The sequence below is a fragment of the Poeciliopsis prolifica genome, unplaced genomic scaffold (assembly GCF_027474105.1).
Source record: "Poeciliopsis prolifica strain line A6 unplaced genomic scaffold, Auburn_PproV2 SCAFFOLD029, whole genome shotgun sequence".
NCBI classification, from domain to species: Eukaryota; Metazoa; Chordata; class Actinopteri; order Cyprinodontiformes; family Poeciliidae; genus Poeciliopsis; species Poeciliopsis prolifica.
Genome location: NW_026562404.1, coordinates 3,867,908 through 3,890,650, shown reverse-complemented (window position 1 = coordinate 3,890,650; position 22,743 = coordinate 3,867,908). Strand labels below are relative to the sequence as shown.

Below are 22,743 nucleotides of genomic sequence, written 5' to 3'. Positions count from 1 at the left end.
CAGGAGAGCTCACAGAATGCCTGAGTGGAAAAGACTAGAAGTGCTGTTTAATGGCGACGCGCAGCAGGCAGGGTGTAGGACAGCTAGGCCTGCTTAAAGCTGCTAACCTTCGCCGCAGTTTGAGTCAGATTAGCTTTGTGCTGGGATAACGTTGTGGTTTTTATGTTTGGGACGGCTTTACGTTTGCCCAGCGTCAGCCTTACAACATTAGAAACAGGGCCTGTTTTTGTTAGGGCATATTAAAACGCATTCCAGTAGTTTCATCGACCCAACACAATGCTAATCCGTTAGCTTCCATGTTCACTTGTTAGCTTATGTCTCTGGATAAGCAAATCAACAGTAACCAAGAAGGCTTATCCTGAATCATGATCAATGCAAATCACGTTTATCCCCCAAAATGCACGTTTATTAAAAACGCTGGGATCTGTAAGGAGAAAGGTGCTAAGTTGGACGTATGATAAAGGAGAAACGCAAGTATAATAGTCGACACTTGAGTACCAAAGTAATTCCTCCAAAACATAAGATTGACGCTGAAAACAAAAAGGAGACGCGTCATTCTTTGGTGTTTCTTCCCCTTTCCTGTTAAAATAAATGTACCGAAGACAAACTTATTTAAATCTCCTTCGATTGGGTCACGTTTGTTAGGAAATGAGTTTGTTATGCCCATTAAAAAAACACGTGAAATCCCGTCGACAAACAGCTTTAGGTGGGAAACAAGGCTTGATGCAATTGGAGTCAATCTCATTGAGAGAGATAAAGATGAAATGCTGCAACCAGAGGCAGTCCCATATCCAGTGCTTATTACAAAGTAGGCTGGCAAAATAATGGGTTATAGCTATGCACAATCACAGTGGTGCACATCACTAATATATTTACAACTGAGTCATCATATAAATGATGTTGACATGGCCTTGCAAGGCAACACTCAAAATCATTTGTTGATTTTAATAGAAACACTTGAGGCCAAAATGCTATTAAAATGTGTTATGAATATTTGTAATACATGAAACAGAAAGACACGAGTCAATGTTTTCTTCACCATTTTTATTTGGTTTAATTGCCTCAAACTGATAGAATACTGAAATAAACACCGATCATTTTTATGTTAAAAAAAATCAGAGTTACGTCACATGAGCTTTTAGGGTCATCTTACCCGCCACTATTACCTGCCAGTTACTTTTTTATATTTTAAGACTTAGTTGCTTGATGGCAACTAAACATCGCTTAGATGTATGCACCTTGAAACTGTACCCTTGTCCCTAGTGGCGTGCTGGGGCCTATTTCCAGCTAACTTTCACCCTGGACAGGTGGCCAGACACAGAAAGGGCAAACAATCATGCACACACACAATCACACTTTGGGAGAATTTAGAGAAACCAATTAACCGTGGGAGGAAGCCAGAGAACCCAGAGACTCACGCATGCACAAAAAGACCCCGGGCCGAGAATTGAACCCAGGACCTTCTTGGTGCAAAGCAACAGTGCTACCAACAGTGCTACTACTGCACACTTATGTTTGTATGTTTTATATTTTAAACATGTTTTGAAGATGAAACTTTGACCTAATTTATTTTATTCTTTTTTGTAGTTATGGATTCGGAGGAGAATGAGGTGGAAAGCAGCAGCGATGCAGGCCCATCGGGGATGGAGGAGCCGTCTGAAAGCGGCATGGGCATGGAATCATCTGAGGCGATGTCCGCAGACAGCAGCGATGCTGCTGCCTCCCATGCGCAGGCCCCAGAATCAGACTGTCATGTGGGACAGAGCTCAGAAGGACTCATGGTGAGTTTTTATGAATGTCCTCTTTTGGAAGACAACTTGAATTTAATTACACCATTGGAAGACAACATGCTGCTTCCACTTGTTTTCCAGGTGTTCATCCCAGAGACCAGCTCCAGCACAGATGTCAGAGTTTCTTCAGTTCATCTTCCTGACTCGTCTTCCGTGGCTCAGTCCACCAGCGTGTCTAGTGTCTCCACAGTGACCCAGTCAGTGCTGGTGTCTGAATCGGCTCAAGTTCTGGTCCACTCCAGTGCTGTGTCAGACGGAGCGATGATGGTTTCTGACTCCACTGCCTCTACCTCATCAGATCTGGGGTCTGCAATCGACAAGATCATAGAGTCCACCATCGGCCCCGATGTCATGAACGGTAATCCCAGTAATGCACACAAATGTGTAAAAGTTTGAGTACTTATTTTTCATAGTACAGTGAGTGATGTCTGCTTTGTTTTTAATTAAGGTTGTATAGCTGTCACCAGTGCAGAAGATGGAGGTGCAGAAACTACTCAGTATCTTGTTTTACAAGGACCAGATGACGGTAAGTGTGTCTCATCCATTAACCCACTTTAAATGTTATCATCGCTTTCATAAAATGTCTGTTTTCAGAGCAGGTATATTATCTTCCCCATCGTGTGGTGTTGTGCGACGTGAATGTAAAAGCATGAATTTCAGTAAAGCAATAAAGATTGTTTCTTTATGTACTCTACACCACTAAGAGAATGTTTTCAAATCCATCTTTGTTTCTTGCATGTTGCAGGGGCTCCTATGGTAGCCCAGATGTCATCTTCAGCCATGTCCAACCGTGGAGCCATTGAGGCTCATGCTGAAGGCCCCACGTCCACCTGCCAGGATCAGGGAGACCTGCAGGGCGTCCTTGAACCGGACCAGCCCGATGATCATCCGGGACACTCCGGTTACAGAGAAGAGAGCAGCAGCCAGCCCGACCAGCCCCAGCACTCCCATCCTTCCCAGTATTTGGACTGCAGCGCGGATGGCCCGGACCAGACTGAGGAGTCTTCATCGTCGTTTCTGGAGTGTTCGGGTGAGGAACCCGACCAGACTCGCTCCCAGACCGGCTTCCCTGACTACAGTGGTAACAACAGTGACCAGGACCTTCCTGGATACGTGGAATGCAGTGGAGCCGACTCAAACCCCACCAGCAGAAGCCGCTACGTGGTGGACTGCAGCTCCGGGTATCTCCAGCGTGTAGCAGATGCCAGAGAGCAGCCGCATCATTCACGCAGCTATATCGACAGCAGCGCTGACCACCGGACCCAGACCAGCCGACAGTACGCAGGAGAGTCTGGAGGGGAATGCGTTGCGGCTGCAGACTCTGAGCAGCCCGGCTGTTCGCGATATCAGACACGACATGACGATGACGACGACGATGAGCAGAACCAGGATCCAGATCAGCCACAGCACTCTCAGCAGCAGCCACAGCACTCCTGCTACACAGAGAATAGCAACGGCCCAGAGGCATCCCTCTATCATGATGATAGCTCCTCGTCAGACCACCCGCTTGCAGACACGGTGGGCACAGGCGGACTTCCTGAGGCGCTGGAATGCAACGAGAGTCAACCTGGTCTGTACATCAGTAGCAGTGGCACGTATGCATCTAATCAAGAACCTGAACCGGCCCAACAGAGCTCCCCGTGCCCAGAGGAGCCTCGGGGCTCCCAGGATGAACCGGGGTTCTCCAGAGACATGGACACGTCAGCTGCGCCTACGGGTTCAGGAGACCACCAGCCGAACTTGGCTGAGTTAGAGGAGATGATGGAGGTGGTGATTGTTCATCAATTCAAGTGCAAGATGTGTCCGTACAAAAGTATTTCCAAAGACACGCTCATTAACCACATGAGGGACAAACACTTTAAACCCGCCGGTAAGGATTCTGATGATGTATATAAACGAGAAAGTTGAATAGATAGTCACAATCATATTTTTATTCCTATTTACTGATTTTTGTTACTTTTTTGTTCAGGCGAAATACCAATGAAACGGAAACGTGGTCGACCTCCTAAAAGCGAGACATTAGCTCGTCAAAAAGCAGAGCGAGAAGAGGCAGAAAGGAGGAAAGCGGAAGAGGTGAAGGATTCTGTGAAGCAACCAGAAGAAGAAGAGGACGATATTGTGGATGCTGGCGCCATCGACGATCCAGAAGGTGAGTGGTGGGAAACATTTTCTTTAAACACTCAAACATATTTCCTTCCTCCATTGTTTAAGTTATATAACCAACATTTACAGCACTATGCAAAAGTATTCCTTAAATCTTTTCACATTTTGCATTTTATTGGGATTTTAGTATTAGGTAACGCAAAATAGCACATGATTGTAAAGAGGAAAGAAAAACATGATTTTCAAAGTCTTTCAAACTAATTCCTAGATGTTGTGGTGTGTGTTTGTATTTAGCTCAGTTGTTGCTCTGTCTGTTTATTTAGTTTATTCTCCTGCTGGAAGGTAAAGCAGCTCCTCCAGAGCTGCCATGATGCTGCTTCTCTAATAAATGCCATTCTTTCCCAACCTGTGACCTCAGGGATTATGTGTTTAAACTGAGATTAAATTACACACAGGTGTATTTGGCTTAACTCAGTCAAGCCATCTTTATTTGCCATTAAAAACAGGAAGCAAAAAACAAAGTGCTGAACATAAAAAAAACATTTGAAATAAAATACTTTTAAAATATCCACCCAGAAATAAAAGTATCAGTAAAAGACAAATTTAGGAAAACAATGAACTCATAATCTGTAGTAGATATGCGTTACCAAAATTCAAGTTAAAAGAGTTTTGTCTGAAGTGAATCTACATGTATTACTAAGTTAAAACCCACTTTTTCAATTTGTAAAACATATTAGATGCAACATATCAAATTCATTCAACCTTACAATAACGTGTTACATTTCGTTTCTTGTCATATAAAATCTCCATAAAATATACTAAAGTTTGTGATTATAATGTGACAAAGTACGAAAGAGTTGAAGTACTGAGGCAAATTTTGCAGAGCCTTACAATCTTAACGCTGCTCTTCTGTTTGTCTCCAGAGGACAGCGACTACAACCCTGTAGATCAGGAGATTAAAGGAAGACCTCCAGCTTTCCCGAAGAAACCACCCACTCCCATCTCCTCCTCATCTCAAGGGCGTCCCCGGCGAAAAGTCGGTCGCCCGAGGAAGTACAACGTTTCTGGTGAAGGGAACAGCAGCAAAGGTGAAATGTTGCTTTTATAACCCAAATTCAAACTTTTAGCTTGCAGTCGGTTCGTCCCTTATTCTACGTTGTTTGTCACAGAAGCAGAAAGCATCTCTAAGTGGCCCAGGCTCAGTGTGGATCCCTCTCCAGCTGAAGAGGCAAGCTCTTCTGGTTTGGGCCAAGGTCTGGGTAGAGAGATTAACGAGGACACAGCTGAGGCAGCGATCAGCCAATCTGACTCCGAGAACAAAGACCCTTCGTCAAACTCTCAACCAGAGGAGGAGTTCCTCCCGAGGAAACGGGGCCGACCTTCTAAGCGCTTCCTGCGCAAGAAATATAGGAAGTATATGAATCGCAAGTAAGCTCCAAAGTATTTAAATGTCGCCATGAGTGGCATAAAAATATTTTACGATAGATATATTAATGACTTATTCGGCTTCAATGTGTTCTAGTCGGTACTATAAATCACTCAAACCTCTGCTGCGGCCCCACAACTGCTGGATCTGCGGTTCGCGCTTCCTCACCCAGGAGGATCTGCGCTTTCACATCGACTCTCATGAAGGCAGTGACCCAGAGCTGTTTAAGTGCCTCCAGTGCAGCTACCGCTGCAAGCGCTGGTCTTCACTGAAGGTCAGTAGAAGCAAAGCAACTCGCAGCTTTCAGGCTCCATATCACTTTATTTGTAGGGTTTTTTTCTTCTGAAATGTATCACAAGAAGACCTTTTTTTCTTTTATGCAGGAGCACATGTTCAATCATGAAGGCACGAAGCCATTTAAATGTGAGGAGTGTGACTACTCAAGTGTTTACAAGAAAGATGTTATTCGACACTCTGCAGTTCACAGCAAAGAGAAGTGCGCAACTTATTTAACAAATATACACGTTTTCCCCATAATTTTTGAAATTACAACTAATAATATCTTTATGATCTTGCAGGAGAAGAAAAAAAGAGTTGGTGAGTAACATACAGCATCAGTAACAGTAGTTTGTCTCACAGTTCTTTCTGTTAGATGTAAAGCCAAATGTTGGGGTTCTTAAAGTTCCACACAGATTTCCCATAGAAGATTTCCTGACATCTTTGACAGTAACTTACTAAGAAATGTATATTTTCCCTGATCCAGCATAATAGATGTCGATTACTTTAAAAAAAAAAAAGGCTAAATGTTGAATTTCTTAAATTACTGTCCAATGAAAGAATAATGTACAAAGCACTTTTCACAAAATTCAGGCCACAAGCTAAGGATTATAAGCATAACAAGACATACATCATCTTCTTCACTAAATGGAAATAAAAATAAGTAACATAAATATAATTTAAGCCTTTTGACGCCCTGCAGGATGTACCGCCCTGGGCAGAAAGTCTCATTGCATATTTTCTGATTTGATGGGCAGATCTTTTTCTTTCTGTAGCCCTGTGTTAACTCTCACCAGCGTGTTTGTCGTTTTCATTCCTGCAGATTCCCAAGGTGTTAGAGTTCCCGTGCCCGGTGTGTGACAAGGTGTACCCGATGCAAAAGAGACTCACCCAACACATGAAAACTCACAGCTCTGAGAAGCCACACATGTGTGACAAGGTGTGGAGCCTTTTCCTATCAAATTCTGCTTTTACGTCACAGTCTACTGTGTGTAAAGAGAATTTCTTGAACCTTTATTGGGTTTTTTTGTAGTGCGGAAAATCCTTCAAGAAGAGGTACACATTCAAAATGCACTTATTGACCCACATCCAGAGTCTTGGAGACAAGTCAGTACTGAAAACTTTCCGTTCTCGTTCATTCTTTGGCATCTTTTCACAATGATAAAACATATATATATACTATACTTTTTGTAAATTTACATCTACATACATTTTCAAGGTTCAAGTGCGAGTTTTGTGACTATTCTTGTGAAAACAAGAAGCTGCTGCTCAACCATCAGCTCTCCCACACCAACGACAGGCCCTTCAGGTGTGACTACTGTAAATATTCCACGTCCAAAGAGGAGTTCCTGGTCTCACACATGGCCATCAAACACACAGGTTGGTGTTTGAGTCGAGATTTCATTGTGTCTCCATGTCTCCCCCCCCAAACTCGTTATACTGAGTCTGTACTCATGGTATTGTGTCTCTGCAGGGGAGAAGCCTTTCTCTTGTGATATGTGTCACTTCACCACCAAGCACAGGAAGAACCTGCGTCTCCATGTGCAATGCCGCCACCCAGAGGCCTTTGACGAGTGGTCTCTGGCTCACCCCGAGGAGCCAGTCAGAAGACGAAGGAAACCCTTCTTCACCCTGCAGCAGATAGAGGAGCTCAAACAACAGCATGACGACAACAATCCGACATTACAGAACACCATAGTGAGTCCATTTAAACTGTTTTATTAAACAGCACACATCGCTTTGCTGTTTATTCTATTTTGCTTTATTTTTTTTCCATCATCGTTCTTTAGATTACTGTGGATCCTGAGACACTACAGGCTATGCAGGGGATAGAAAATGCTTCAGTGACCCAGGATGCATTGGGAAATACAACTATAATCTATGAACATGGTCAGTTAATTATTTAGGAAGACATTTCTTTGATATTTTTTAACATGTTAACTTGACTTTTCCTAAATCTGTTCCTTAGCTGAGGCCAGTGGTCTGTCTGCTCAAAATGCCCTGGATCTGTTGCTGAACATGAGCAACGCTCGGGAAATTGTTGGAAACTCTTTACAGGTTTGTTGAAAATGGTCTTTTTAAGATATATTTATAGCAATTCTTAACAATGCTGGGCATGCCGTTTTAGAACTTTGCAAATTTTGTCAACATTTTTCTTTAAACAATGGTTTTCTACCTTCCACTCTTTCAGTAAGACCAAAATTCCTGAACCAAGACCTTTTTTTTAATGGGATCAGTTTTGCACAACTGATGTTGGTTCAATGTTGGTTCTTAAAAGCTCCTATCCAGTCAGTTACTGTGTTGGTAGGTGTCCAGTTGTTCTGTACTTAGAAATCTTGACATTATAAAGCGAGGGACAGAACTTGCTTGCTTTAAACTTCTCCACAACTCTGTCCTTTGTCCTCATGATGAAGTTTGTTCTCTAACAAACTTCTGGCATCTTCACAGAACAACCATAGACTCTTTAAGTCAATTCACCCTATACCTTTATCGTTCTTTTTCTGTCCACTTCATAATTATGTACTACTTTGTGTTGGTTAGTCACATAAGATACGTTAAAATTTGTGGCTGTAATGTGACAAAATGTGAAAGGGTTAATGGCCTAGTCATGGTTTTACAAAAATGTGCTAATATTTAAGGTATGTTTCACTCTTCATGCTTCACAGGTGGCAGTGCTGAAATCAGAAGGAAGTGAAGGGGGAGGCGAAGCAGTCGGTGGCCTGACCGTTGCGCCTGGGCAGGGTCAAAAGATCATGACCTTTCATGTGTCTGAGAACGGTGAAGCAGTGCTGCAGGAGGCCTACGAGGCAGCCGCCTCTGAAGCTGGGGAGCTTACCCACATCGCCATAGAAAGCTACGAGGATGGAGGCGAGTTCAGTGTTGTTGAAGAGCCTGCTGCTGAAGTCCACAGCCCCGCATTCAGGTGTCTAAACTTAGTGGAACACAAAGAATATGTTTTTTTGTTTTTAAGTTTGCATTATTCTGATAAGTGTTTTTAGGTTTTAATCCCATTAAAATGCTGTGTTTCAGCGTTGATGAAAGCAGTCAGGGTTTAGACGTCTCTGCATCAGAGAACCTGAAAAATGACAAGTACTATCTAACTTCAGCCCTGGCTGACGGTGTATTGCAGCAAGTAGAGGTAATGACCAGTATTTTTATTTGATGGGTGTGTCCAAACGTCGTTTCTAGTTTCACACATGAGTGCTTCGTCTCTCCTGATAGCTGAGCAGTGAAGATCCAGCCTCGCCCACAGCGACGAGCTCTCCCAACATCAAGCGATTTTGCTGCCGCATCTGCATGGAGTCATTCAACGGCCGCTCCGACATGGAGAACCACAAGAGGGCGCACTTGGATCCCAACACTTTTAAATGTCCCGACTGTGATTTCACCTCAACCTCCTGGCCTGAAGTGAAGGCAAGTCTCACAGCAGCAGCTTAATAAATTCATTTCTTTATCAGATATTTAATATAATTTTAATTGTTAATTTAAGCACCATTCAGTATCAAAGAGGAAAAACGTATTTGTCTCTTCTACACAACATCCTTAGTCTCACATGGGGATGCACTCCTACCTGCGCCCGCATAAATGTCCAAGTTGCAGCTTTGCCTCAAAGAATAAGAAAGATTTGCGTCGTCACATGATGACCCACACCAACGAGAAGCCGTTCGCTTGCAAACATTGTGGACAAAGGTTGGAAGTGAACTTTTTTTTTTTAAGTAAAATTTGAGAATGAGATGTGCCGAGCAGCTGTCCATGTGACTGGTTGTTTGTTTTGTTTTGTTTTTCTTTAAGGTTTAACCGTAATGGTCACCTGAAGTTCCACATGGAGCGTCTCCACAGTCAGGATCATCCCACTCGCAAAAGCCGCAGCAACGCATCTCAGCAAACGATCATTGTGAACAGTGACGAAGAGGCCTTAGCCACCCTGCAGTGTAAGCACAGAAAAAACTTGAAAAAAACACCCTTCCTTTGAAGAGGTGTGCATAAGACTGGCTTAATTCTGTCATAAGACCTTTTATGAACATGAAGGAGTCTTCATGCATGTCTATGACTGTTGTCATGAAGTATCATTCTGGAAATAATGTCACTTTAGTGCAAAGTTGACACTTTTAATGCACTTTCAATGGAAGTTTTCGTACAACTTTGCTTTGAAAGAGTTATTAATTACTGAATAATGCAAAGTTGAAAATTTTAATGAACTTATATTGCAGCTTTGCAATAAAAGTGTCATTATTTCCCAAATGACGCTTCATGACAACAGTTTTTAACATTCACGGGGATTCCTTCATGTTCATAACAGATGTTATGTCATGTTTATGACAGTCTTATGCAAGCCCCTTCCAATAAAGTGTCACCATAACTTGTATATTATATTGCACTGGTGTTGGTCAGTGTAAAAAATGTGTCATCTGGTTAAAAAAATAGAACCAGAAAACAAGATATTTAATCCCAGATCAAAGAGACATCAACATGATACTTCAGTGAATCTCTGTTGAGGTAGAGAAATCCCTGACATTGAACTGAAGGGCGATCAGAACTAATTGAACTAATTGACCAACATAATTGACTCTCTCTCTCTTTTTTTGTTTTGTTTTTTTGCTATTATTTAATATAAAACATAATACTACAATCTGATTATTTGTTTTTGCAATAGCCTTGCAGGCTCATCAGACAACGATCACTCCAGAGCGGTTGCAGGCGCTCAGTCAGGATCACATCATTGTATCTCAAGAGCAGCCGCTATCCGATCAGGTGACATCATCGGCAGTTCTAGTGTTAACGTTACAAAAATGAGAATTTACTTGTTTGAAAATGAGTTTTGCTTGTTGTTTGAATATATAAAAACATCAATTTCTATGTGCATTCGTCAGGACGAAGGGCCTTACATCCAGCAGATAACCACCATTGATGGTCAGACTGTTCAGCACCTGATGACTGCAGATAACCAGGTGACTGAAGTAAGAAACACTTTGCTGATTCATTGGGCTAATTTTTTTGGAGTTGTTTGACAAACTATGGGGAAAAAAGGCATTATAAATACTCAAAGACATGTATTTTGCTTGAAAATGTTCTTTCTGTAGTTCCTAAAATCACATCACAAAGTTTTAAGTACAGTTTTCTTGATGTTATGTCTCGCAGTTTTAATATGAAACTAAATGTCGCCTGCTCATGTATAAATCATTATGTATTTATAAAGCTTAAGCTGCATTGTTCGTATCATTTGTGTTTTTTTTCTTTTTCAGGTTCAGTACATCATCTCACAGGATGGAGTTGAACACTTAATTCCTCAGGAGTATGTTGTAGTTTCTGATGGTAACCAAATTCAGGTGAGTAATAATTCAGTTTCTCTCAGTTAGCCACTTTTCCCAATGAAAGCCTTCAATGTCTGAAGGTGTTTTTCTGCTGGGCAGGTGCCTGATGGACACATTATCCAATACGAGCATGAACAGCCGGTAAGGCAGACTTGATTTATTTTAAGCTTAATGTCGGTAAATTAAACTGATTAAAGGGACGTGGTTGATGCTGGATAATCTGCAGTGACACTTTTTTTTTTTTGCTATACATATATGTGCAGATTGCTGTAAGTCATGACGGGCAGATCCAGTACGTTCCTGTCAGCTCTCAAGCTCAGGAGGACATGGAAGCTGCAGCACATTCTGCTGTCACAGGTTTGCTTTGTGGGAAATTTTTTTAAAGATTGCATTAATTTATATACATGTCTCACATTTAATAATAATAATAAATATTCTGATCAGATACACAGCATCTTAAGAGTTCCCATGTGAATGATTGCAAATATAGAGAACCTAGCACCAATGTGAAGGCTTTCAGGAACCTCTGCTGCAATTTAAGCTGCATACATTACATGATGTTTCCTCAGGTTGTGCTGAATTTCCATGAATTTCCATATAAATATGTGAGGTTTGTAGATCTTCGCTATCAGCTTAAATTTTACTCAGGAGAAGAAAATGCCATTTATATTTGTAAGGCTGATTTTCTTTCAAATGCAGTCTAAAGGATTCATGCACACAAAATCTGACTGTTTTTTTAATTAATTATTTATTTATTTATTTTTCTCTTGAAGCTAAAATTGTTGCTTTTAGTTGGACAAAACTACTTTAAAATATACAATAAATTCTGTGAGCTTCTGTCACGTTTCTCTCCCTCCTTCCTCAACAGCCTCGAGTGGGATGCCAGCTTATTAATAATAATAATAAACACAACTTTTCTTCTTGCAGCTGTAGCGGACGCAGCCATGGGGCAGACCCAAACACTTTACACCGAGGCTACACCGGAGCAGCTGGAGCAGCTGCAGCAGCAGGGCATCTCCTATGACGTCATTACCTTCACCAACGAGTAGAGACGCACATGCGAGCTCAGAAAACCACGACCTCAACTCATTTATGCATCCATGCATTCACAAGGCTGCGAACTGAAGCCTTATCTGCAAAAGATTAACAGCTTGTGGAAAATAAATGCACATTTTCAGACTTGTTGCTTCTAAATTATTAATAGGGGCTGCACGTTTCAGAGTACATTTGAACAAGGTTTGTCTGTTTTGTGAGTTTAAGAACAGTGTTTGTGTGCCTGAGCTGCTTCAACTCGCAAGACAATGTTATCTAACATGTTTTAGAAAATTTCTTTTTTTTTTTAGTTTTGTGATTGAAATGAAGGACAAAAGGGAGTGTTTATTTTATATATGTATTAAGTTAATTGTGTAGTATTTTACAACTGAGTTATGGAATATTTATGTACATACATTTTTCATTAGTCTTTTGCTTTATTATGGATGATGTGTTTTGAGTTGGTAAGACATGTATCAAAAGTTAAAAGCTAACACCAAATAAATCGCTTTGTGTACACGTCTAGAGCTTTTCGTATGTGTTTATGAAACAGTTTTTGTTGCTGCTGGTGGGAGATTGTGGAAGCAGCAGAGATGCAGGCCCTTGCTATTTAGCAGATGTGAAATATTCTTGGTTTATAATACGAGAATTATCTAAAAGAAATTAAATCGACATTTTGAAGGGAAAAAAAAGCTACAAAAAAAAATGTCGTGTAAGACGTAAAGAAAATATCACACAAAGTGCTGATCAACCAATCAGAAGCAAAGTGCTTCTGAGCCAGGAGGCCCTAATGGTCTGTGGGTCCAACTTTTTTGTTCTCTGTCTGCTGATCAATTTGTTGTTGACATTTTCTCCTTTCCTCTAGACTTTTTTTCTCTGTGTTTATTTGTCTGCTGTATTTCACATTTTATTGAAAGCATTTGATATTTAATTGCAGCACATTTGACCTCGAGTATTACTACTACTACTAACACTGAAGTGGAAAATCTTCATATGAGAACTAGAAAAGTGAACGTTACCCTAATGCTAAATGCTAGATGTATGTTCTGGAGGAACATTTGCTGTTTCGGGGGATGTTTCAGTTTTTTCTATAATTCCAGGTAAATTTCCACACATATGATTCATCAGCAAGAGGCTGCAAAAAATATGCTGATCTTCATGTAAAATATTTCACACATCTGGGTGAAAAGGAGTCAAGCTATGAGTGATGTTTCAATCAGGAAATAATTTCTGTTACTTTCAAACAAAAAACGGAAGCTTAAGTTCCAGTTACAAATTTTTTTTTTATTTTTTTTTATAAAAATCTGCATTACTTGAGAGTGTGCTGGAAATCTCAGAGGACCTCCAGTCATATGTTTCAGTTTTTTTTCTGCTGATGAAAAAGTAACTTCCCTTTTCTTTCCTCTGAGGAGCTGCCTAAAATTGTCTCACAAGAGGGAAAAAACTCTTTACAGGCGCTGACACTTGGTGAAGATGAAGATTCTCATTATGCTGTTCTGCCTTTTGCAAGGTATGGCAAAGCAACAGTTTGGGATTTTCTCCTAATTAGATCTTACTGAAACACAAAAACTGACTTCTTGTTTTCCAGAGAACTGCCTCCTAAAAGCACAGCCGAGGACTGAGGAGGTTCAGCACATTGTGCTGAGACTCGTGTTTCCTCCATTTTACAACGGCTACAACAAGTCCTGCTGTAAACTGTATCCTGGCCAATGCTACAAAGTGCTGGACAGTGCAGGGTACACCTGTGATTCACTGAGGGGAAGAGTCACCACAACGAAGGAAGACGGGTGGATCGAGTTCAGGATTTCAAACGTGCAGGTCGGAGATGCTGGTTATTACAGATGTGCCGTTCTGGGAAGCCAGAACCGAATTTATTCCGACTATTATGTGGAGGTGTTTGGTAAGTAAACCTACATGTAAATATGTATACTCTAATATATAATTTCTTGATGTGCAAAGGAAGCTTTTTCCTTTGGGTCTTGCTCTAAATTCAGATGTCTGAACTGATGATTTTGCAGAAACCTCTGATCACTACAGCAAGTCTCAGTTTCCACTGACAACCACAGCAGTCATGGTCCCAAACAGCTTCACAACACTCCTGGCATCTACTGTACTGGTCCCAGTACAGGACTTCAGAGACAATGACAGGTCTGCAGCCTTTTCTTTGTGTTGCTATTGTTGTGACTTGTAAGGTATGACTGAATTTCAAACTCTGTCTCTCTTTCAGACCCTCCTGGAATTTTAGCATTCCGCTCTTGGTCACTGTGTCCATCGCAGCAATGATCTTTGTTGTATCTGTTGTTGTTGTTGCTGTTTGCTGTAAAGTCAAAGCAAAACGCAAAAAGTCAAGTAAGCATTTTCCTGAAAATCATTACACTTCTCCAATGTGACTGTCTGCCAGTCTGTCTGTTTAGTTGTTTTTTTTTTTATAGAAGGGCCAGCCAATGTAATGCTGTGTTGTTTTTATTCCTGTTTTGTAGACATATATGGAGAAGCTCTGTGTGAGTCACAGAAACAAGACGCTCCGGTAGGTGGGGAACTGGCAGCCAGCTGTGATTTTGACTCACTGCCTGGTTTACAAGGAGACATTGTTGTTTTGAACTTCCTCTACTCCAAAACCCCTGAATACACTTGGTCTCTTTCAGGAAATGAGTGGAATCGTCTATGCAACATTCGACTTTAAGCCTCGTCAGAAACCTGAGGTGGTGTATGCAAACCTGGAAGAGCACAGAACTGGGGAAAGCATCTCTCAAGCGGACAATGCCGGGACAGTGGAGTACTCCAGATTGGCAATCCAGCTGTGATCCGAATTGTCTTAGGGTCTAGTCCTCTAGAGCTGCAGTCCTGCAACTTTTATGTGCCTCTGCTCCAACACAGCAGAATCAAATGATTGGCTCATTACCAGGTCTCTGCAGAGCTGAATGAAACTTGGTGTGGATTTTCAGCTGTCTGATTTAGGCGTCTGAAAGTGGCAGGATGGTAGGTGTTCAGGACTGGACTTTGGCACTGCCAACTTGAATAGTTTGATATTTTTTTACAAACTTATATGTGTTTATTAGTATTGAGATAGACCAACAGAAAGTAATGCGTAATTGTGAAGATGAAGGTAAACAATAAACATTGTTAAGACATTTTTTAAACTCAGACTCTGAGCTGTGGTTTACATTGATATTCTACCTCCCCAACTTAACACTCTACACAACCAGCTTTTGGTTCAGGTATCTCTGTAAATCTTAGGGTGCCTCTTTAATTATTTGATTTTTAGTTAAGGTTGCAGTGAGTAACCATTCATTTTCATTTTGCAGTCATGGACTACGTTGTGCTGGTCTATCAAATAAAAGTAATTGAAGAGTGGAGGACAGGAATACAGCAAAAGCTGTTTGCTCAAGTTTATTGGTATTTTTTACAGTAAAAGCCCAAATCTCACATGTAAACTAGAAAACATTTAAAAGGAAACAGGATTCTCCCAGCATGGTCCCAGTGCTCCCAGAACATCAGCTGAGGCATCTGCTCTTGCTTCGTCATGTTGTCCGATTCAAACAGTCAGCGGTAAAAGACGATCCCACCTGTCGCCATGCTGCATGTGAGCCATGCAGGGGGAGGAAGGGCTCGGGCTGCCTAATTTCAACTTCCTGGCTCAGCAGAAAAATGCTGCCCACTTGCACTCTGTCAGTCAAAGTTCAACAGACCACCGGGTCATGCCAGCTGGAAATCTTTAGTGTATGCAAAGTGTATTTACACTTTGCATTTTGTTCCAGGGGGGTTTGATGACCTAAATCTTGCTCCTGGCTAGATATTCAGCCATGCTGTCAGCACCAGTTTAATTGTACAACAAATGATATTTTTTAGATTCTTGGCAAGTTATTTTCTAAATTCCATTCCTTAAAGGGACAGTACGTCTTATGTTTTTTTTTCCCAGCCACATAGTAACACAGTAACACAATCAAATTAACTATGTTACTTTTAGTAAAGTAAAAATGTTACATATATCAAGTATGACTTTAAAGACATTTGACTTTGTAATTTAATGCCTTGAAACTGTACCTCTGTCTCTTTAAGAAACTCCTACTCTTGTCATCACAACATTGCTCCTCCACTTTCCACTGAACATTTGTTGTTGTTTTTTTTACCAGTGTTTCATAGAGAAGTAGCTCGTATAATGAGTTCAGGAGATGTGCAGTGGCACCAGGTCTTTGCTAACAGCTGCTGGCTAGTCTGAAGGAGATATGGGTGAGTCAGTGTTGGAGAGGTGGCAGCTCTGAGAGGCGGATGCTTGGAAGATTGAAAACTAACCCCAAGGAGGAGCTGCACCTCGAAGGCGGCGCTCAGACCCACCAAGAGTTTTGCGCAGCTGAATGGTTGCCACGGGAGATTAAAGGATTTCACAAACATGCATGAAAGAATTAATGCAACACTTCAGGAATGTTATTGCTGAGGGAATAATGTCAAAGCATAATGCAAATCTCAATAGGATCAATTTTACATAGTACTTCCCCTTCAAAAGCTAGACATGGTAAACTTTAAGCCTCAGATTTTCTCATGGAAACACTCAACAAGCATTAAGCAAACTTGAATATGGCACAGATTAACTTTCAAAAATAGGAAGAAATTGCAACATTTTCTCCATTGTTCAGTGAAGAGTCTGAGCATCTGCACTCAGACATGCTCATCACCGCATCAATCATCAAATCAGTACTGATGCTTTAAGTGCAATTTCATTGTGATTATCTTTTGATTCCTTTCTAAGATAACAAAATTTGTTATTTTGTTATTTACTTTTTTAAGTCTTCAACACATTTGAACAGGTTGTAAGAAAATTTGCACATCAGTTGGGGGAGACAGGGACAGATGTGCTCTTGCCTCATCCCACTGTACGGCACCTGAAAGAGGGGAAAAAGAGAAGAATTGAGAGGAGGAGATGGGCTAATCTGACATTTTAATCTTTAATCTTTTAAGCATGTGGAGATGCTTCAAAGCGTCTTTTACTGAACCGCAGAGGTGGATTCAGTCCTTGCTGAGCAAACTGTTCACTCGTCTAGATCATCAAAAAGATACATGACTGTAATCGCCTCATTCGGTGTGGACAAGATCAATCGCCTCTGCAGTTATTAGCAGCTTTTACAACACTCCAGCCAACACTTGATATCTAAATTATCTAAGAATCTAAATCTCTCACTGCAAGTGTGGGATGCATGTGTGACAGGTTCAGTGTGTGTGAGACTGATGCTGGAAGATGACTGAAATGATAAAGTATTCATGCATCTTGAGTGTTTGATTTGCGACATCGCTGCCTCCTCAAATAGTGACGTCTTTAGATGAAATTTAAAAAATAGTAATCATCATCTTGAAGTGCTTCAAGATCTTTGGTTTTTCAAGACAAAATAAAAATGTTGTTGCCATTACAGCTACAAGTATGCCAGAATTGGCATGCATTACAGCTGCATACATGTTGAGATGAAGTCACACACCAGCATACTTTTGCTTTACTTCCACCTGAACTAGTCTTTGTTGGTCTGTTACATAACATCCCAGTGAAACACACTGAACTTTATATTTGTTGTAGTTGTAGTTGCTATATTTGGATCCACCTTGAAGCTGAGTGGATGGCATTCATCCCCTTCCCCTCCTTGTGAGATGCACATCCTCTGATTGCTCTTCCACAGACTAATGGCACAGCATTCAAGATGACCACACTGCTCGTCTTTTTCACAGGTCTGCAGGACAAGCAGAAGGACAATGAGGCAGCAATTCAAACAGCAACTTTTTTCTTATTGAAACAGTAATAGTATATGAAAGAACAAATGCAAAGTGATTATAAATTCATCTCATTATTGCAATGGAAGCACGCTACAATGACTTCACATACAGCGACATTTTAAATTCAATTATGTGTCATCTTCATAGTTGAATTATACTGAAAATGACACATGCTTGGGACATTCAGATGATTTCCTTTTGGATTTTTTCTAAAGACAGAAGCAGAGGAGGGTGTGGTCTTCTGTCAGTCCTGTAATTCAATAAAACATAATTATCCAGAAGCACAACCTGTTCAATTAGGCTTTAACATCTGGCACAAAGTTTTTTTATATTAACAAAAATTTTTTTTTATACGTTTCAAACAAAAGACACGTAACTGGTGGGACGCGTTGTGTTATCAGCTACTTACATTTTAAATGTCAAACAACAAATGCATCAGTGACTATGTATAATTACTGAAGAGGTTTCTCTTAGCAACAGTTTACATTCCTTAAAAGTAAATTATTTTCAATCTGATAAAAAAACCAAACTGTTTTAAAATTAAGATATTTCAATATCACCAAAAAATAAAAATAAAACTATTACAGAGACACCTTTCTACTGAAAACTCATTTGACAGAATCAAAAAACAAAAAACAAAACCCATAGCAAATATTTAATAACATTTATATTTTCATCCAAAGTCCAAAAAGATTTTATTACAAACTAATGACAGCCTCCAAGTTTCCCACTCACCAATGGGGCCACAGATCCTCTGGACAAGTTCACAGTCACCAGCAGGAAGGACAGGAAAACGGCACGAATGTCCATGGCAGCAGCAACAGAGATTCTCTGAAATGTTCACAGAGCGTCTGCAGCGCTTTACACTGGCAGGTTCAGACCCTTCAGGCAGTGATGAAGGGTTGCAGAACTCCTCAGAAACAGAGAGGATGCTCACTCTCTCGTTCTCTTTATCCAGCTGCAGCCTCCACCCCAACCAATACCCAACTCTCTACGTCTGACATTTCCCCACACCCTCCCTTTGTCATCTCAGTCTTCTGGAAGATGACGGTTCTCCTCACGATTCCTGTGCTTGTAAATTTCTGCCTCCCGCTTGAGATGGCTAACGCTCAAATAAACTCCAAACCTCATCGCTGCAAATTTAAGAAAATGTGTACAGATTACATAAAAGTCAGAGTATTTTCTCAAGTTAAAAAGCAGACAAAACAAGTTAGAAGTGAAAGAGCGCAACAATGGTTAAACAAAGGGCTGGACGTCACGTAAACATATTTTCAGACAAGTATCTAAAAATGTAGCAAGGACATGTGTTCAGTCCTTTTGAGTAGATACTTTACAGAGGAACTGTTGCAAGTCTTTCAGGCCTCCATCTGCAGACCATGAGATTGGATTGTAATAGTGTAATAAATAATGCTCAGTAACTGAGAACGTCTGTTTTATCATTTCATGGGAGAGGTGAAACTGTTTGTGCCTGTTTTGATCATTTTTATCTTGCTCATATGCACACGGCCATCTCTTAACCTCCATGACTGAGGAAATCAGCTAAGGCCGGTTCAGTCACATATAATCATGAACACAAGTGTAGAAAACATTTATCTTAGCAGCAGATAAATGCACAGATGTGTCGCTGTTTCTTTGCCTCTATAGGCTCCACCCTTAAGATAACCTAAGATGAAGCCTAGTGCTGTGAACCGAAGACTGTTTCTCTGATTTTCACTCATTTAATGGTCAACTTTATCTCCTAATACAAGTCTCATCGTTGAGAGTGAATCATATTGTCTGCTGTGAAATTAAAGATATATATACTTATAAACCTAAGAGTGATGAGAGTTCAAATTTACTAAATATAAATAAATAAACAAACAAACAAATAAACAAATAAATAAAAATAGAAAGTGTTTTTTAATAACATTTCATAGCGTTCCTCTCCTAATCGTCCAGATTTTTGTTCAATTTTATTTTATTTCTTTGTTTTCCTGAATTGTTTTTGGATCTTCACGCAATCGCGCTTCGTGCGTTTTGGTCCTCGTGAGGACTCTTAGGGCAAGTGACAGTCAGCTGACTCGATCCGGAAACGTTCCACTAGGAGGACAACAACTAAAAGAGGTTTCCATCCAGAAAACGGACCTTTCTGTCATTTACAGACATTTATCGATGGAGTCGACGCTTGAACAACATCTCGATGACACGTGAGTTTCGGTAACTTCGTTTGTCTTCCACAGCCTTGGAGAACGATGTTGACTTTTGCCTCTGTGTTTTTGTGTTTCAGCATGAAGAATCCAGCTGTGGTCGGAGTCCTCTGCACAGACCAGCAGGGACACAGTCTGGGCTGTAAGAGTCTAATTTTAATCCAGTTTATGGGATAATCGAAAGCTTTTTGGGATCAATAAATATCCTCCGCATTTATCAATAAGTCACAGAATTGTTGCGGTCATAAGAGATAAGTTGGAGGGGCCTAAAAGTAACATGGCCACAACTTTTCCCCATTTATTATTTTGCCTGGTTTGCTTTGTGAGTCTTTAAAAAATGGAAGAAGATGAAGAAAAGGGGTGAAAGAGATTCCCACTAAATTTCTAATTGACGATCTCAAATTGATGAGGATTAAATTGGAGAGAAAAAGAAGAGAACTTATACACTGTAACTTGTGTCGTCATCAGAAGATTTTCATCATCGCAAGACTTTCTACTATATGGCAGCACTAATATATATGAATGGGCTGGATTAACCATGCTTTTCTGTAAATGAACTGGGTCTGTTTGTTTTGTAAGGTACCTTTAGATGGCATTTGTTATGAGTCAGTATTGCAAACATAAACAGAAATGTCATTAATTTCTAGAACTACAAAAATTGTTAACTGACAACTTGAAGCAGCAACCACCTTCAGAGATCTGGTCTATTTATAGTTTGTGTCTTTATTGATCGGGACTGTTTTAGAGACCAAAAGAGAATCATTATTAAGTGTATCATCAAATCTTTAAAAATTATGCAGTTATTCTACAATAATGATTTTGTTGCTGCAATTGGAGCATGACACTGTCTGTCAGATTCAGCTGGTTAGTCTCTTTTTCTGTGGTTGTGGGTGAACTTTAACATTTAAAATCTTCATATTAGACTGTCTTTAGCTGTTTTTGATTACTAATTGATATGTTTCTACACCAAATTTGGGCTGCAGAGAGGAAGAGGGAGTACATTTGCTATTGTTTGTCCAAGATGGTGGAGTGATACATGTCTGTTAGGTGATTCATCACCATTGTTCTAGTCGCTCTTCCACTTTTCCCCAAAGAGAGGTGACCCTTTTTTTCTGTAAATGTAAGTAAAGCATACAAAGATAATGTAGAATTTTTCTCACTCTGGCATTTGGGTTGTTTGCAAGCGTAATCCCATCAACAGGTTTTTTTTTTTCATTTAAAATTGTCTCCAACTTGCTAACATCCGATTTGACCAAATTAATATCGGCCGATTTCGATTTAACCGTGATTGGTGCATCTGTAATCACAAGTTGCACATCCGTTTCTTGCTGATAATGACAAATGAACAAGAGCTAAAGATGGCTGACTTTACTGAAACCAAGTACTCAGCAATGCTCATAAGCTTCACCACCGTCCTGTTTTTATTTCCAGGTCGTGGGTCCTTGTCCGATGAACACGGTGGTGTTGTGTCGGTTTTGGCCAAACAAGCTGCAGCTCTCCTCAAAGACCCGACAGACTCCCCGACCGTCTGCCTGGAGTCTGACTCGGGGTGAGAAACGGACACCGTTTCGGCTTCACTTGTATTTTCTGTCCATTTTATATCTGCAATCTGTCTTGGGGAAGCCTGTGCTGGCTTTGATTAATGCTTGAGGAAATCAAAAAGTCAAGAGGAAGCTGGTAGAAGAAGGTTTCCTGGTTTGTGAGGGGCGACAGTCCATCCAGTTGTTCTGCGGTATTGTATTTTAGTGACTGCTGCCACCTGCTGGTGCATGTGAAGCTAATGTTTCTCAATGAAACGGTGGAAAGTACTTCATGTCCTTAAAACTTGGCAGCCATGTGCATATGTACTTTAACTTTATCCAACATCTATGTGTAGCTGGAGTGAAATGTTTGATTTAAAAATAAATCAAACATTTATTTTTTAAATCAAAAATAAATACTTTATTTGTAAATACAGCTTAACTCCAGTACATTCGCAGTACATGCGAATTATAATTGCAGTGCAATCATTTTAGTACCCAAATCAGAAAAACAACATGTTTTAAATATATGTTTTATTTACTGCAAGTCGTACAGTTCCATTATTGTTGCATATTACACATTTTCCCAATATTGTACAGACTTGTATCAGCATGTGTTTTTGTCACTGTCTTTTTTTTATTGTTTTGTAGGAACATTTTGGTGCGGAGTCATGGAACCATCACAATAGCAGTCCACAAGATCGCATCCTGAAGACAGCAGGACTCCTTAGCAGTTTTATTGCAATGAAATGAACAGAGACTAAATTCATGCAGTCCAAATCTGGGAAACACAACTGTCGCTTATGCATTCATTTGCTTTGTCGAATCTTCATATTTAGACTAAAACAGTTGTGCTTGCTATGTTGATGCTGTCGATATTGGTATCATGTAACAGAGCAGCGTGTTTGTTACATACAAGTTTCTGTAAACTACCTGGCTTTGTCTTTTTTGTTGTTTTATTTTGTTGCTTTTTTTTTGCGTGTTAAAATCCGACATGAACAACTCTAAATAAACCTTATCTTGATTTTCAGCTGTTCTATTGCATGCCAAGTATACATTTTCTCTCTTTGGGTCATTGTCACACCGTTGCACAAGTATTATCCTTGAGAGCACAAGCAGTTTTCCTCTGACATGCAGAACTGGTTTGACAGATGGTAACAACTTGACAAAAGGAACTGCACAAACATTTTAAAAAGCTGGGTGGAGAATATTTTTATGGATCTGCAGCGTTTTATAAAAGGAATTGACAGACGCTCAGAGTTTGAAAATATACTTTGGAAACCTTTGAACGTGTCAATGAGTTCATCCCTCACCTGCCTGCTGTGTTCCCTCTGCATTCTG

At 40.4% G+C, this 22,743-nt stretch overlaps 4 protein-coding genes across 4 annotated transcripts; 3 read left to right on the top strand and 1 right to left on the bottom strand.

Moving 5' to 3' along the window:
- Nucleotides 1-51: 51 nt before the first annotated feature.
- Nucleotides 52-12,464, top strand: LOC129372502 (zinc finger protein 335-like). The gene is made up of 28 exons (XM_055049865.1): nucleotides 52-1,517; nucleotides 1,588-1,781; nucleotides 1,872-2,148; nucleotides 2,239-2,316; nucleotides 2,536-3,660; nucleotides 3,760-3,939; nucleotides 4,817-4,981; nucleotides 5,063-5,321; nucleotides 5,416-5,593; nucleotides 5,703-5,815; nucleotides 5,898-5,916; nucleotides 6,419-6,535; nucleotides 6,629-6,702; nucleotides 6,815-6,975; nucleotides 7,070-7,293; nucleotides 7,386-7,485; nucleotides 7,565-7,653; nucleotides 8,262-8,518; nucleotides 8,626-8,734; nucleotides 8,818-9,009; nucleotides 9,143-9,285; nucleotides 9,388-9,527; nucleotides 10,250-10,347; nucleotides 10,467-10,553; nucleotides 10,839-10,922; nucleotides 11,007-11,048; nucleotides 11,171-11,264; nucleotides 11,835-12,464. Exons 1-28 carry the CDS (start codon nucleotides 1,421-1,423, stop codon nucleotides 11,954-11,956), a joined length of 4,818 nt encoding a protein of 1,605 aa, XP_054905840.1. The 5' UTR covers nucleotides 52-1,420; the 3' UTR covers nucleotides 11,957-12,464.
- Nucleotides 12,465-13,355: 891 nt separating this feature from the next.
- LOC129372232 (uncharacterized) lies at nucleotides 13,356-15,280 on the top strand. The gene is made up of 6 exons (XM_055049356.1): nucleotides 13,356-13,449; nucleotides 13,528-13,839; nucleotides 13,958-14,087; nucleotides 14,167-14,288; nucleotides 14,420-14,466; nucleotides 14,585-15,280. Exons 1-6 carry the CDS (start codon nucleotides 13,413-13,415, stop codon nucleotides 14,741-14,743), a joined length of 807 nt encoding a protein of 268 aa, XP_054905331.1. The 5' UTR covers nucleotides 13,356-13,412; the 3' UTR covers nucleotides 14,744-15,280.
- Nucleotides 15,281-15,316: 36 nt separating this feature from the next.
- Nucleotides 15,317-18,671, bottom strand: prok1 (prokineticin 1). The gene is made up of 3 exons (XM_055049357.1): nucleotides 18,432-18,671; nucleotides 17,528-17,653; nucleotides 15,317-16,819 (listed from the first exon to the last, which is right to left on the bottom strand). Exons 1-3 carry the CDS (start codon nucleotides 18,504-18,506, stop codon nucleotides 16,712-16,714), a joined length of 309 nt encoding a protein of 102 aa, XP_054905332.1. The 5' UTR covers nucleotides 18,507-18,671; the 3' UTR covers nucleotides 15,317-16,711.
- Nucleotides 18,672-19,752: 1,081 nt separating this feature from the next.
- Nucleotides 19,753-22,432, top strand: lamtor5 (late endosomal/lysosomal adaptor, MAPK and MTOR activator 5). Its single transcript, XM_055049452.1, has 4 exons — nucleotides 19,753-19,882; nucleotides 19,963-20,024; nucleotides 21,314-21,431; nucleotides 22,054-22,432. The coding sequence occupies exons 1-4, from the start codon at nucleotides 19,848-19,850 to the stop codon at nucleotides 22,112-22,114; spliced, it is 276 nt and encodes a 91-aa protein (XP_054905427.1). The 5' UTR covers nucleotides 19,753-19,847; the 3' UTR covers nucleotides 22,115-22,432.
- Nucleotides 22,433-22,743: the final 311 nt, after the last annotated feature.

Bases quoted from the DNA above. Each gene is read 5' to 3' on its own strand.
- LOC129372502 (XM_055049865.1), top strand. From the start codon at position 1,421: ATGCACAAAAAGACCCCGGGCCGAGAATTGAACCCAGGACCTTCTTGG. The intron at 5,322-5,415 runs GTAAGCTCCAAA...AATGTGTTCTAG, and splicing joins AGGAAGTATATGAATCGCAA to TCGGTACTATAAATCACTCA. The intron at 6,536-6,628 runs GTGTGGAGCCTT...GTTTTTTTGTAG, and splicing joins AGCCACACATGTGTGACAAG to TGCGGAAAATCCTTCAAGAA.
- LOC129372232 (XM_055049356.1), top strand. From the start codon at position 13,413: ATGAAGATTCTCATTATGCTGTTCTGCCTTTTGCAAG. The intron at 13,450-13,527 runs GTATGGCAAAGC...CTTGTTTTCCAG, and splicing joins GCTGTTCTGCCTTTTGCAAG to AGAACTGCCTCCTAAAAGCA. The intron at 14,467-14,584 runs GTAGGTGGGGAA...GGTCTCTTTCAG, and splicing joins CACAGAAACAAGACGCTCCG to GAAATGAGTGGAATCGTCTA.
- prok1 (XM_055049357.1), bottom strand. From the start codon at position 18,506: ATGGACATTCGTGCCGTTTTCCTGTCCTTCCTGCTGGTGACTGTGAAC. The intron at 17,654-18,431 runs GTGAGTGGGAAA...CTTGTCCTGCAG, and splicing joins GAGGATCTGTGGCCCCATTG to ACCTGTGAAAAAGACGAGCA. The intron at 16,820-17,527 runs GTGGATCCAAAT...CCCCTCTTTCAG, and splicing joins GCCATCCACTCAGCTTCAAG to GTGCCGTACAGTGGGATGAG.
- lamtor5 (XM_055049452.1), top strand. From the start codon at position 19,848: ATGGAGTCGACGCTTGAACAACATCTCGATGACAC. The intron at 19,883-19,962 runs GTGAGTTTCGGT...TTTGTGTTTCAG, and splicing joins GAACAACATCTCGATGACAC to CATGAAGAATCCAGCTGTGG. The intron at 21,432-22,053 runs GTGAGAAACGGA...ATTGTTTTGTAG, and splicing joins TGCCTGGAGTCTGACTCGGG to GAACATTTTGGTGCGGAGTC.